The sequence below is a fragment of the Coffea eugenioides genome, chromosome 7 (assembly GCF_003713205.1).
Source record: "Coffea eugenioides isolate CCC68of chromosome 7, Ceug_1.0, whole genome shotgun sequence".
Lineage (NCBI taxonomy): Eukaryota > Viridiplantae > Streptophyta > Magnoliopsida > Gentianales > Rubiaceae > Coffea > Coffea eugenioides.
Genome location: NC_040041.1, coordinates 10,590,205 through 10,606,093, shown reverse-complemented (window position 1 = coordinate 10,606,093; position 15,889 = coordinate 10,590,205). Strand labels below are relative to the sequence as shown.

Below are 15,889 nucleotides of genomic sequence, written 5' to 3'. Positions count from 1 at the left end.
CAAGTTTCAGAAATTATGAGCTTAGTCTTCGAGTTTATCTTTAGCCAGAGCCACTGTTGGGAGAGCACCTTTTTCCTGAACCATAACAGAATAACTTAGAATCATATCTGCTAAAATCAATTTCATGCCAAAAGAAAACCATTCGATTCTTTACTGCTTCCTCATTCAACAGATTGACAGCTCTACTTGATCCTATTGTCATCAGCATCTACAATTTGCAGAATCGAAGATACAGGATTCAGGCAAGCAATGTGACACAGATGAAAGAAGCAGAACGAATCAGCAACACCTATCGTCCATGATACTCGCAAAATCACTCTTAGTTTCCAACTTCTGAGGAAGATTGATCAGAACACATGAGAAGATACACTACTTGAGGATCCATAATCATACAGATAATTACGTTCTAAACCAAATCATTATTCCTGGCAAACATCAGGCTCTGACACAGCAGTTGAAGTAGCTGAAGATGCTCCTCCTTCCCTGCCCATTTAAACCGAAGACAAATCCGATGAGGATGAGAAGAGCACAACTATTTCAGTTTCACGGTTCAAGAATCAATTGCAGCTTAAAGAATTTGCATAAGGGATTAAGATTATTGATGCTACACAAGTAATCAGACAAGAGAGAATCTATGGATCTTAGTATAAGTTACATAAGCCACAAAATGATCTTTGTATGATAAAGGATAATATATCAATACCTATGACTTCCACTTAATTCTATTTAGTACAATAATGACACTCCAGCAGTAGCAGCACCTAACAGAAAATACTCGCATAACTATTTGATCCTCCAGCTAGGCTCCCTGAATTAACAAGTATAATTACTAAAAGGTGTTTTCTTGACAGGTCAATGAACTAAAGAATATTTATGGGCATAAAAGCAGGGGCATCTGATTAAAAGTATAGGGTTGCTAACATCTGCAGCATGTGCACCATCAGTTCTTGTCTATTCCCAATGATAAAAAAAATTTTCTCTAGCTTTTCCATGGAAGGAGTCATTTCCCCTTTTGGATATGTTTCCACCCACAAGGCCACAACTTGTTACCTTATTTCATGTGATGTGGTACTCAAACCAAGGACCACATTCTATCAGTATCATGAGCAAGAGTACTACATGGTAATATTGACTGTGGACTCAATTGGAGGAGCAAATTGCAGATGAGCTATTATCCAGCCAACTTTGATGTGGCATTCCCCAATGCCCACCCAATCTTGATACATTTAGGTTCATAAGCCTTAGATTATGTGTAACCATGAAAAGTTCATTCATACAAGTAACTGATTACTGTAATAATTTATTCGAGTTGATTATTGTTTCTTTTATCAGTGTTTCCTTGGACCAACATTCTCATATTTGATATGCCAAACAATCTTTTCTTCTCAACCAAATTTAGCAATCAAGATCAGGGCATTTAAGGTTGCCCAATGGTGCCACCTAACTGCTTAGCCAGTTGATCAACTGAGTTAACCAACTACCAAAAGGTGAGGATTCTTAGCCGACCAAATGTCCCACCACATGCACCCCACCAGATAAGCCTGTGCACTGTCCTTATTAATACCTACCAACTACTTTTGCTTGTGTCTGCATTCATTGCTGGGGTTAAATCATGCATGATAAGTTACAGCTACTTGATATCTTGATATCTCTATACACGTGATCAAAGAAAACCAAATCTCATCTCACAGCCCCAAAAAGATTAAACGATAGAACAAAATATTTTTTAGAAGAAAAATACAGCAAAAAAAAAAAAAAAAAAAAAAAACTGTGAGTTTAGAAATATTACAGTTGGAGAATTGTTCTGATGGAAATGGTGGTGGTCATCGCTATGGCTAGCAATGGAATTGCTGGTGGCTGAGGATACAAGCTCTTCTTCATTACCAAGACTGGCCCTTGATGGATCCCTCTTGTTCTGCTTTCTATTTTCTCTAATTTTTGAAAAATCCATAGAGTAATCAGGCATGACACCCTTCTGGTCCCAGTCTCCAAATTGTGGCACAGATAGCCATGGTGTATTTTTCTGCAAACAACAAAATTATACACTATAACAGTTTCAGTTTCCGTTGTCCAAAGTTTCTACTGTAGAACTTCAGAAACAATTAATATTGCGAACAATTATGTAACCACTATCACTGTTTAGACCTCGTCAAAGTTATGGAAGTTGATTATCTTGATTATTTATACAAGAGGAAGCATCCTCGAACTTGAGCGCACAAATATTATAAAGGTGGAAGAAAAGTATGAGTATGCAAAATTGACAGTTCAGATTTTGAAAATTACAGCACAAACCTAACACCTAGCTCCAATGAGCTCATCATCATGAAAAACAACACCTTCAAGATACACACAGCAATAGAAATACAACAAGAATCTTTGAAAATCAGATAAGATTAAAGGCGAGAACTTTGACCAGTTCTCACTTCAAGAATTGTGCTTTTTGAGTTGTCAACTACTGCATGGTCAAGAAAACTACAATTGGTGACTAAATGGATCCAAGTATGACTGCCCATTACCAAGAAGGAAAATTGAGGGAATTAAACAGGGGAAAAAAGGAAAAAGAAGCTCCACATTCCTATTGCCTTAAAGTTTCACTGATTCTTCTTTCTCATCCCCTGATGGATGAATAAAAAATACATCCCAACAACTTCTTATCATGCATTTGGGCGGAATTGCCATAATCAAATCGGCAGAATTATTCAAAACGAGCTAAAGAACTATATCGATATCTTGGAAAAAGATGAACATAAAATGTGCAAAACGAACTTCAAATCAACCAAACCAAAAATTGAGCAAGAGCAAACATAAGCAAAAACAACCAAAAACCAGAGAAAACCCCCTTCTTTTTCCATGGTAATTTTTGCAGATTTCCCCAAAGAAAAAACAAAAAAGAAGCCACAAGCTTCAAAAGGGATGAGCCCTTTACCTCCTTGCGATAATCCATGAATACCAAATCCTCGAGAACTCAGAAGATATGAAGAGAAGGTAGCAGTTATAGTAGCTAAAGAAAAAAGCCCTTTACTACTTTTATGGCTGCTACTCTTACAACTATAAAAGCAGACTAAAGCAGTAAAGAGCTCGGTCTGAGGGTGTCCAATCCGTGGGAAGAAATGAATGCTGCTGCAGAAGAAAACCAAGAAGATTACAGAAGGCAAACGCAAATAGACAAAGAAATAGATGGATGGATGGCTGGACTCTGAAGCTGGCAAGTGACAATATCTGTCTCTATTTGTCTAATTCAGAATCGACTTCATCAACATTTGGATGTGAATTGTATATAAGGACGTAATATATATGTATGTGGAGCTATATGCACCGCATGGTCCACATCTTTTACGTGTAAATATTTTGGCCAACTGCCACAGTTTTCTTTCTTCCTGATTCTGCTGCCTGTGTAGATGCACACGCTTTTGCCAGCCTATATTTTACTACACCCACCTTCTTTTCTTGCTTTCCTTTTCATGTATTGGCTGGCTTTGGGATGGCTTTCCTTGATGCTTGTGACCTTTTTCCCTTTGTGAACTAATAATAATATATATATATGTTAAAGTGGAATCCTAATATGTTTGGATTGTATTTTTTTTTGGGAGCTTTTTGTAAAAAAATACTAACACTTTTAATATTTTCTTTTAGATTGATATACGTGAGATAAAAGTCGATTAAGAAATATATTGAAAGAAAATTTTAAAAAAAAATCTAAAAACTTTTTGCACAAAAATATATAAGGTGGGAGGGATTGTAAATAAAAGGTTTTGAATTCAAATCCTCTCATTTATCCAAAAAATATATATAGAAAAATGCTCCATTAGTAGATATTTTACCAAACTGAACTTTATAAAGGACACTAAATCAATTCATTGTGTTTTACCCAAAGGACTAAATGATTTTTTGTAAATCTTATGCTAAATATGCTGTTGAAAACAAGAGAGTCGAATATTATGCTAAATATTGTGTTTCAAGTAGATATACAATTTTAGTCTCATGACGAACTACTTTGTATCCAGAAGTGTCAATAAATATCGCAAATATATATATATATGTATATCATAACTTATTTCCCTTGAAAGAATATAAGTGATAACACGGAAAAGGCAGAAATTTATCAACCAAATTAATTTAAACCCTTTTAAGGATATTCAAATTTGTCCTAGCAACCGACCTAAGCTGATGTCCTTGTCTTTTCTTGAGTTAATTTTTTTTTTTTTCTCAATGTTGTTAAACTCGGACCGGAGAGCGACTCGGCTAAACTACTAGGTTAGGGGTCAACTGGTCGGATCGATCGGACCGTTCTCAAAAACCTGCTAATGTCAGCATGATGTTATAATTATTTTATATTTTTATAAGTTTTAGAAATATTGAAATTAAGTTCTTGATTATATTTGGCCAATCATGAAAAATGTTTCAAAAATATTAGACTTGCAATCAAATATACACCTAATAATTATATATAAAAATATAAATTCATAATTAAAATAAGTCCATTCTCCAAAATTACTTGAAAAATAAATTAAAACAAATTAATGCTAATTGGAATCACTGATGCTAGATTAATGAGATTATAGGGACGAAAACATCTTAATTTAGAAATCATTTAGGAAAGCGAATGATTTTGATATTTATACTAAATGGGTGACGTTTTCTTATTTCTATTAATAAATGAAAGTGTTACAATATATGTAACTCAAATTATGTTTAAGGAAAAGAAGAAAAAAAAAATTTGAGAAGCAGGTTAACCAATCGAATTGGGTCACTAGTTTAGCCGAATTTTAATAATTTTGACTAATTTTTTATCAAAACGGTTTTATACTACAAACCAATTCGAAAAGAATGTTGATTCACGGTCGAACTGATCGGTTCGACCCGAATCTAACAACACTGCTTTTTCTCAGTGTCTTCTTCTACTTCTCATCTCTCTCTTCTCTTTAGTCAAACATTTCCGCTAAATTGTTGAAGATTTATGATTCAAGTTCTACTTTTTTTTTTTTTGGTCGAAACGATGGTTTCATATATTTATGATTCAAGTTCATTAAAGACATTTTTAGGTGCTTAGAAGTGTACATCCAAGTGTTTTCATGGTCAAACTTTAACCAGTAAAACACATCTTCTGGTAAAAAGCATCAAGTGATTGCCATGATCAAGTTGACTTTTGACATAAAAACAAAAAAAGAAGGAAAAAAGATGACCATGATCAAACTTCTAGTCTTCCATAGACAACGGAAACTAGAGATGTAGTAAGGCTGTCATCTTTTAGAGCTTCTTCCCTAAATTACCTCCAAAGGTTTTCAAAGTTCTGCAAAAGTAAAGAAAAGAAGAAAAGGGTACTCCTTTATATACATTATAAATTATTTTTCTCCAACTATATAGCATAGTAAATAAATAAATCAATAATCCTGTCATTTCATGTCAAATTTTTGGCCTAAACAAGTAGGAAATTTTGTCAATATATTATTTTTCATCAAGATAGTTGTAAGTATACATAGAATGAAAGTTTTTGTGTATTATTTTTTGTGGGATCTTAATACTAGAATCTAATAGATCCACTCGTCCTCAGAAATTCCGCAGGCAAGCAAACAAAGGCATGTGTCTCAAGAAGAATAATGACACATGAAGAGCTATATGACTTCTGAATGACAGGGTGGAGCAACTTTACACCAGGATTGCACATATACTTGAATACATCTATGTGTTTTTTTTAAAAAATTATTTTAAACTGTCTGTGTTTTTATTGGGGAATTTTCTTTTTATTAAAGTGCCTTCCCTTAAAAAGTGGAAAAGAAAAAGAAAGATTAACCTTAATTAACTTGCAAAGTTCTTGCAGAATAATTCTTCCTATGCCCATTATCAATACACTTTCACCTTGGAAAAAGATTTTTAAGTTATTCAAGCAAGACATCGGTGGAGAACCCTATAGTTGAATATTTATTTTAAGGAAGCTGTGCATTTCTTGGATTGATATAATATGGAGTGGTAAAACTTCGAATTACTGCCACAATCACAATCCCTTGTCTCCTATCTTTGTTAAGAATGCAAAGCATTTCATGTTTGATGCTCAAAAATCATTATACATGGTACATTAATGCAATTCAGCTTTGTTTGGATTGTGATTTTTCGCAGAAAAATTTATACATTTTTTATGAACACATTTTATGAATATCCTTTTTACTTTATATAAATTAAATCGTTACAGTACATTTTTTATAAAAAAAAAATTCCTAAAAATAAGCATATTTTATGACAGATCTAAAATAGGGCTAACTAGGATTGATCGCAGTTTGCCCTTTTTGTAAATATGACATAGTCACACTTTTATCTCCTTTTTTACTTATAAAGTGGAATGTAACATTAATTATAATCGCCAACATCACCCCACAATTGCTTCTGATCATTAAGAAGGAATTGTAGAGGTCATTCGTCTAGACAATAATGGAGGATAATTTTTTCTGCCATATGTTGTTGCCATGAATAAGTTGTAAATCAGTACAAACAAATTGTAAGTATTTCTCACTAAGTTGGTAGAAATAGTGTGTGCTATTCATGATCAACAACACTCACATAAATCAAGATCTATACCAAAAAATGTAAATCACCCATTTTGAGCTTTACTCTAACGAAATCTAAACCACATAATTTTCTTTCTTCGTGGCCACATATCTAAACCACAAAATCCAAGAAAATATCTTCTATTACAGATGATGGAAACCATATTTAAGGCTGTCATTTTTTTTTTATTCTTCTGAAATTGCCACTCAAAGTTTTTAAATGTTGAAGAAAAATGAAAAAAAAAGGTACTCCTGCATATACACCATAAGTGATTTTCCCACAATTCGGCTTGCTCTACTACAGTAAATAAACAATTACATAAATTTTCAGCTTATTTCATGCCAAAAAATGCCCAATTTTTTGGCACAAAAGCTTTATAGAGAGATTCATCAATACTTGCAAAATTCCGGAAGAGGGTTGAGTTAGATAATAAGATAGGAGAGATTTTAAATAGGAGGTGTTGGGTTCAAAACTTTCCTTCCGTGCATGCGTGCGCGTGCACACACACAGACACACACACATATATATATACATACACAAATATATACATTTCTTATTGTTATGCGACATAATCAATAACGCGTGTGCGCACACACACATATATATATATATATACATACATACACAAATACATACGTTTCTTATTGTTATGCGTGATAATCAATGCACTTTCACCTTGGAAAAAGATTCTAGTTATGTAATCAAGACATCGGTGGAGATCCCTATAGCTGATTATTTATTTTAAGGAAGCTTTGCATTTCTTTGATCTGTACAACGTGGAGGGGTAAAAGCAAGACTTCATATTGCTGCCACAATCATATCCCTTTTCTCTTATATTTGTTAAGAATGCAGAGTTTGGTTAAAAAACCTAGAAAACTGTCGAGCTACTAACCTTATATTTCAACTCTCCAACTATTATTTGTATATATTTTCTATACAATTACTAACCTTATACATTCTCAACCCTCCAACTATTTTTTTATTTAGGTAAAAGAATTCCACTAAAATGAACTCTAGTTTGTTAAAGATATTCTCCGATAGGTATATATCCATGTCTTGATTTTCATGGTTCAAACTTTAACTAAAATTTCCAAGAAAATATCTAGTGATTGCCATAATTAAACTATTACGGACAATGGAAACCATAGGTTCTCCTTTTGGCAAGCAGGCAAGGGCGTACGTCTCAAGAAGTACACAAATTACACATGAAAAGCTAGGATTTTTTTTTTTTTTTGGTGGCAGCTGGGTAGTGCAACTTTAAATTACGAATACATAATTAACTTTATGTATTTTGGTTTTATTGAAGTGTTTTCTCTCCTCAAAAGTAGAAACAAAAAAGAAAGTGACCCTAAAATGACATTAAAGTTGCTATATATAATCTTTCCTGTGCGTTATAATCAATACACTTTTACCTTGGAATATGAGAGCTATGTAACCAAGACATAGGTAGAGATCCCAATGGTTGATTTTTTATTTTGAGGTAGCTCTGTAATTTCTTGGTTTAATACAATATATAGGGTTTAAAATTATATTTACTGATTTATTTACTTGTATAAATTACATGACTTTATAAATGATAAACAATTAAACGCAGGTGTTTGGATACCCATTATTTCAAAAAAAATATTTATTATAATATTATAATATTTTTTGCGATGTGATATACGTGAAATAAAAAAATAGTTGAAAAGATGAAAAATGCAATTAGAAAAAGTGTTTACGATGTAAGTCAAATAACTTTTCAAATAACAAGATATCCAAATACTTTATTTTTTGAACCTATACAGTTTAACTCTTGATGAACTTGCTAAACAAAAATAGGAACTCAAATTCTTGAAGATTAGGTTCCAAGAAATTATTGAATCCTTTATTGAATTAATATAAGAAAAATCTTCCAGCCAATCTATAACTTGCTCTATGTCGATGAAGGACAGAGAATTCCAAATGATAGACAAGGAGTTGCAAATATACAGCACATTCTGCTAATGAAAGAAAAAGAAAGAAGAAGAAACCAAAGCTCATGTAGAAATTATGAAATAAAGCATATGGTGTAAACCAATTATGCCTAGTGCAAGTTTATATGTAAAATCTGTTTTGCATGTTTGACATTTGTAAATAGTTTCCATTTCACTTTTATGGATAAATGTTTTTCATTTTTAGTCCCACAAAATGCAGCATATTGTCTACCATAGAAGGCTAGCATATTGTCTATTAGCATTAGTATTTGTAACCATTAGTATTAAGACTCATATATATAGGTTGAATATAATTTATGTATATCATATATAACCCCTGTGGTTTTGTTTATTGCCATATGGCCCTTCTAATGTTTCAAAATATCCACTTCACCCTCCTATAGTTTTATGAAAAATGAAAAATTTCACAGAAAATAATCTATATAATGTCGTTAATTGAAATACCGATAGTGTCCTTACTTAAATGCTAAATCAGTTAATGACTTAACTACCTTATATAAAAACATAGAAAAATTACGTGAATAAATGCAAAAATCACAGGGGTAAAGTGGATATTTATACAAACTATAAGGAGATTACATAAAAATTAAGATTTTATCACGTATGTTCTCAGAGTATGTTTCATATGAACCCCTTGACTGATTATGCATTTCGTCCATTTTTCAATTTACATAAAATCATAAGAAGCTTATAGGTTATGTGGCTATTTTGAAACCTTAAATGGGTGATCTGACATTATACAAAATAACAGAGGAATTATAAGTAATTCACCCTATAATTTATGTAAGGGATACATACTTCTGTCTGTGTACATTCATCCTCTGATTACACGATTACAACTGGCTTTATATAATCATGATTAAACTACTATTATCAAGGAATTTGGATTATTATATTTTGAAGTGTTTCAACCAATAATCCCACGCCTGCTGGCTAGGGACGTCATGTCCCGCCTTGCAGACCGGGTACCGAACCGGTCTGCGGCATAAAACATTAAAGTACCCGTTTTTAAAAACAGATATATTATTTCCTCAATATGACAGCAAGGCAGGATTAAGAATGATTAGTGTGGCCAGTGATCTCAGAGTTGGCTAATTGTCCGTAAGTCACAGAGAAAGAAATGGGACCATCTCAATTAATTAGCTTTTGTTGTCATGTGCTTTTGCATTTAGTATCTAGGTAATTATCTCTTTCCTCAGCATTAAGCAAGCAGCTAATTGGCTACTAAATTATGTCAATTAGTGTAAATTTTTTGGAGTTTTTTGCCAAAATAACACTCTTCCTAAAAAATATTCCCAATGTGATTTACTTTCAAATAACGATGTTATTGTTGCCATCTAGTTATCCTAATTGCCATGCAGGATAATAAGAAAGGAAAGTTCTAATCTAATTTATAGTTGCCATCATGAACTAAAAATTTAAAATTTTTTATTATAGAGGCACAAGAAGATTGCATAACTTTTATAATTTCCTTATAATTATTTAAATAAATTCTGCCATTATTGGCCTTGCTATTATTGGTTTCTGAATTTTTTAAAATGTATCAAACTTATTGCATATATTTTTTTAAAAAAAAATAAATTTTAAAAGTACAAAAATTGTAGCAAAAATTTCAATGAAAATTGTAAGCAATTACAAAAACTTCAAGGCTACCATATTTGTTTATGTTATCCTTCTTACTCCTTAAAAAGACAAGAGAATAATTTTTATTTGCCTTGAGATTATCGATTCGAGAAGCATATTTTTTAGGTGTTGTTAATATAAATATTGGCTCCTTAGAATTACGTTTGACAAAGGAAAGATAATTAAACAAAAAAAAAATACGGGAAGGTTTAGAAAGAAAATTGGAGAAGATATTGTCGCGCCCCATTTTTCGCGATGGAAAAGAAAATAAAAATAGGTATTTATAAAAGCTATGATTTCCATTCAAAAATAAGTGAAAAGGACCTAAAATGGGACTTAAAAAAAATGCGACAATTTGGGTCCAAAATTTAGTCTAAAAGGGTTTTGAAGAAAAATTAGGAGTCGCCACTTGGTATGGAGTTTTGGTGTACCAAGTCACCCAAAAATAAAGTAAAATAAAATAAAACCCTTTTTGACAACTCCAGGTCTTTGAAAACAAGAGAAAATGGGTTCGGGAGTCACGGTTGAAGAAAGGGAAGGCAAAGGTTCAATTGACTCAAACCTAAGGCACCCTTTCAACCTAGTCTAAGCTAGTTGCGAGGTTTAGTCAAAATTTTCCTAATCTAACCCTTAATTTTATCATATTTGGATGTTTCCTATATGGATGCAAATCTAAATATATCGAAAGGGACAAAATGTTCATTCAAGGGGTTTAATTGAACCAATCGCATTAATTGCGAAGGCCAAAATGATTCCTTGAAAGTGTCACGAATATGCAAATGATGAAATTAAAATAAAAGAAATTAAATTAAATTATATACATATATATAAGTGATCAAAGAAAAGGAGAATGCAACATAAAGGGTACGGGAGGCAAAACTCGTGACATAATTTTCTTATACATGGATTAATAGGGTACTTAAACTAGAAAGTTATAATCACCCATTTCCCATGTTTGAAAAATAATTATCCTAACATGAACAAGCAAATGAACTAGCTTAAATGAGATGCAATTCTAAATGACATGATTAGCACCTATAGCGGTTAGGGGATAATATAATAGGGAATATCATGCAAATGAGAAAAGATCCTAAAAATGAAAATATGCATGAAAATGTAGTGAATAGCATACAAAGATGAATCTAGCGCAAGATGACCTAAAGGGTCTAGCGTTGGACTAGCCCATTTCTAAAAGTCCTTACTAGCGTTGGACTAGCAAGTAAGCGGAGGGAGAAACCACAACTAGCGTTGGACTAGTGTGGTGACGTCATGCATTAACAATTCATAGTGAAACAAATAAAACATAAATTAAAACAAATAAACACATAAGAGCACGTAGCACATAACACGTAAACATAATATCTAGATGCCAAAATCCTAAGAAAAGCGGATAAAACACATAACACATAAACCACATAAACACGCAACCTATCTATTACATCGGGGAGCGCCTAACTACAATCTAGAAGGGAAAAATATAATAAAACAAATCTAATTATCCTATCTATTACATTTTTGAGGTATTTAAATGCCTCTTGAATCATTGTAAAAATTAACTAAAACATATATAAGAAAATTTGAATGAATATTTAAATCAAATAAATAAAGCATATAAAAATATAAACACATAGGAACACATAAGAGCACATAAGAGCACGTAATTGACATTGAAATAATAAAAATAGGGGTACCTCCCGTTTGAAGTGGTGACTAAATGGAGTCAAATTATCCTATTTATACTCACAATGAACAAAAGAATCATGGCACCAATTTAATTGAAAAAACAATAATAATAAAAGTACTAAACTCACACTAATATGTCAAACATAAAGAAATTTAAAACATCTAAAAATTACAAGTTGAATATGTTCAAAAGTAACATAATTAGTTATTGAAGAAAAGAAACAATCATAATAAAGAGAGCCAAAATTTGCCAAGGACTGAATTGAAAAAATTGAAAACTTTTGGGGGACAAAAATTATATTTTCCAAAGTTCAGGGGTTAAAATTAAATGAAAGATAAAATTCAGGGACCAAAGTGCAATTAATTTAAGGACCAACATGAAAGAAATTTACAATGTTCTGGGCCGCAGTGAAACTACTCCAAAGATCAGGGGCTAAAGTGAAAATTCGCTAGCAGATCTTCTTAAGGAAACAGGCCCTTGGGCCATCATTTATATATTTCTGGGCCAAAAAACTACCTAAGCCCAACCGAAACCCAAAGGAAAATAAACCAAAACCCATTTTCAAAACCCAACCAAAACTAACTCTTGGCCCAACCGAAATAAAACATTAGCCCAAACCATTTGTTTTTCTTCTTTTCTTTCCTTTCTTTTCTTTTCTTTCTTTCTTCTTCCTCCACCTTCAGCCGTTTCTTTTTCCTTCTTCTTCGGCCAGCTGAGGCAGCTTCAGCTGGCGGCCATGGCGGCCGCCGGTGGCGCCGCCGCCACCGCCGGCGACCTCTCCGGTCATCAAAATTTCTCAAAATACACCTCCCCACTCCATTTTTCGCGTAGATTTCATTTCCGGAGTTAGTTTTTACAAAAGATGACCCAAAAGTGGTCAAAATGCAAAAAAACAGCCCAGTTTTTCATTTTTAAAATCACTATAATCACCACTAAAAATCACAAAAATTTATACTACAATACTCCTTACAACCTCTACAATACAACTATGATTTTATTTTGACAAGAAAACAACATAAAAGGACTAAAATAAATCAAAACAGTCCCCTAAGATTCTTTCTTTTCATTTTGGTATTTTTTCAAACGGTTAACATGCATGCATAAAAAACATTTCCTTTTCCTCAATCTAGTTCATGCCATTTCCCAATTTTCAGCAATACAACAACAACAATAAAAACCAGCAAAAGCAAGATAAATTAAAATCAAAATGCATCTAATATGCTTAAAAAAAAAACTGGAAAATACCTCAATGAAAGTGGAATTGCCTTGGCTGAAGTTTTTCTGATGCCTTTCTTTCTTTTTTCGGTTGAGAGCCAAGAGAGAGAGCCGAGAGCCTCCCTTCTTTTTTCCTTGTCTCTGTTTTTGTTTCTTGTCCTCCGTTTGTGAGAGCCGAGAGACTAGATTGAGGAAGTAGTTTTTTTCTTCTTTTTTTTTCCTTCTTCTTTTCGGTCCAGCCCAGAGAGAGCCGAGAGCCTCTTTTTTTTTGTGTCTTTTTTTTCCCCCTTTTTTCAAGAGAGAGCCGAGAGGGACTTGTAACCAAAAATGGAGCTTGTCTGTAGGATTTTCCGAAATGATGACTTCTGCCAATGAAAAGAAAGGTCCCTGGCAATTGAGTGTGAAATGGGTTAAATGTATTTTGGTAGAGAAAATGATTATGATGATTTTTTTTTTTTTGTTTGTTTTTTTTCTTTTTTTTCTTTTTTTTTTCTTCTCTTTTTTTTTTTCAAGTAAACCTGCAAAAATGAGAAAAATGCACATTAAAATGCTAGAAAATAAATAATTCATTAAATAGAAAAATCTTGAGAAAATATTAAAAATTGACAAAAATTTGGTGTCTACAGATATTACATGGGAAAGAGAAATGAAATGTGCCTTTATCTCCATCCTAGCACATATGCAGCCTAAGTGGCAAAAAAAGGATCATAAAGACAATAAATTTTAAAATTAGGTTACTTTGGGTATATGTTTTGGAAGAAGAGTTATTTTGGTAATAAACTCAATTTTTTGCATGGGGTACATAAGTTTTTTTTTTTTTTTTTTGCCCTTTTGTACTAAGCCTACTTGATGACCAAAGCTATAATAAGATTTATGACTAAAAAAATAAATATGCTAAATCTGTTTCGGTACAAAGTTTAAGGGTAATTGATTTTCCCATAAGACTCAAATAGGCAATCCGTTTTAAAATGCAGTCAAGCATCCCAGCCCTTGTAGGACCTTTTTTTTTTTTACGGCAATGATAATATTTCTATAACCTAATCTAGAGGGATGGGAGTCTAAATAGTCTGTATATAAGGGATTAGTAGGTATAAAAATCTGACTAAATCAAAGAATGTTCTGGCACCTCCTTTGAATTTTTTTCACAGCAAGTAGGTACAGCATTTCTAATAGCCTTGTAGGACTATTAGAAGAACAATTTATTATTTAGCAAGTTAAAAACTTGGTTATGTTGACTAGAGATATTACAAGGCAAAGACAATCATAAGTACATATTTCTAACGTTCAAACTAATTTATAAATCGTTATGGTAAATAGTTTTTTTCTTCTATTTTCACGTATACAGGTTTTTTGAGTTATTGCCATAGTTTGCTAAGGAGTTTGTGAAATCTCCTCATAAATTTGGCATAAATTTATAGATGCTCCTATAAAGAGTTTTATGCAAGGTTGACCTTTTAAATCATAGTTATTCTTTAAAAAAAAAAAAAGCATAGAACAATCTCCAGAACAACCCTTTAAACCATAGTTATCAAATCCAACTCTATTTTTAAAAAAATAAAAAGAAAGAAAGAAAGAAAGAGAAGGGCTCTGTCCACCAGCTTGGACCGCCCAAATTGGGAATTCGGCAACTAATGGTGACCAGTCACTAATGAAAAGGCGACGAGTCACTAATAGTGATCAAAGCAGATTACAAAAGGTTTGACCCTTACAAATTAAATTAAGCTTAAACTCTTGGTTGGACAAGAGAATTAGGATGTGTTTGATAAAATTGAGGTATGAAATATGAAATCTGAATTCATTGATTTATTGAATTATTAAGTATCAAGTATAATACATTTGAACGTATATCAGATTAAAAAAAAATAAGTGAATAGTTTATCACTTATTTTTGAAATTAAGTTTTGTTTAAAAAATTCAGTGCTACTTAATTAACTCGGATATTCTATTTTTGATCATCAAACTTATTGAACAGTTAAGATCTGAACCGATTGAGTTTAAGTGCTAAACTCTATTTTTTATTATCAAACGCGTTTGAACATGTTAAGATATGAACCCATTAAATATAAGTGTTGATTAGGTTATTAAATAAAGCCTTAAACCAAAAGATTAAAGATAATTTGGGCACCCACATCAATGTATTAATTACTAATTTACTATGAAGAGATTGTCAATTACTTCGTGTCTTCTTCTACAGAATCGGTAGTTTTCATCTAAATACTTTTATAATCCGGAAATGACAAATTGCTAAAACCTTTAAATCTAATTTTTTTTTAATCTCAATTAAATTTCTCTCTAGAAAGTCCTCTACTCATTTCTGGATGACTCCAAAGAATATTTTAGGTAATCCTGAGTTGAAGAAGTTAGAAACGTTGCAGTTTTCTATTTTATGTGAATTATCATATTGGAGAAAGATAAAGACAAATCTTTGGTGGAACCTACGTGAATATACCCTCGTACTTGGGCTTGAATGTTTTGTTCATTGTTTTTATTGCATTTTCTGTAATTAGTTTAACCAAAAAGAAATTATGATAAATCAAAAAGAAGAGAAGAAAAGAAATTATATGACCCCTCTTCAAAGAAACTGCTACTACTATTTAGAGACTCCATAATACCAACAAATAAAATTGGAGTAGTTGTCAAGTTTTATATCAACTAGTGCTTGAGGCACACCCTCACTCAGTGGCGGAGCCAGAAAAAATTTTCAATGGGGGCAAAAGCAACACTAAAATTTTTTTCCTACTCTTTTGTTAGTTTTTTAAGTTAAAATGAAAAAAAAATTTTGAACTTATTTCAAATGGAATTTTGTGACCTACATATCCTTTTAGAAAATTAGGTCATGAACCAATTTAAA

The 15,889-nt window shown here is 32.1% G+C and overlaps 1 protein-coding gene across 1 annotated transcript; it reads right to left on the bottom strand.

The window, feature by feature from the left end:
* Positions 1–91: 91 nt before the first annotated feature.
* On the bottom strand, positions 92–3,261 carry LOC113777739. The gene is made up of 3 exons (XM_027322926.1): positions 2,927–3,261; positions 1,790–2,023; positions 92–483 (listed from the first exon to the last, which is right to left on the bottom strand). Exons 1-3 carry the CDS (start codon positions 2,942–2,944, stop codon positions 436–438), a joined length of 300 nt encoding a protein of 99 aa, XP_027178727.1. The 5' UTR covers positions 2,945–3,261; the 3' UTR covers positions 92–435.
* Between the last annotated feature and the right edge of the window lie 12,628 nt (positions 3,262–15,889).

Excerpts from the sequence above, each read along its gene's own strand:
- LOC113777739 (XM_027322926.1), bottom strand. Across the intron at positions 484-1,789 it reads ATCAGAACAATTCTCCAACT|GGAAGGAGGAGCATCTTCAG; the intron begins GTAATATTTCTA and ends TTAAATGGGCAG.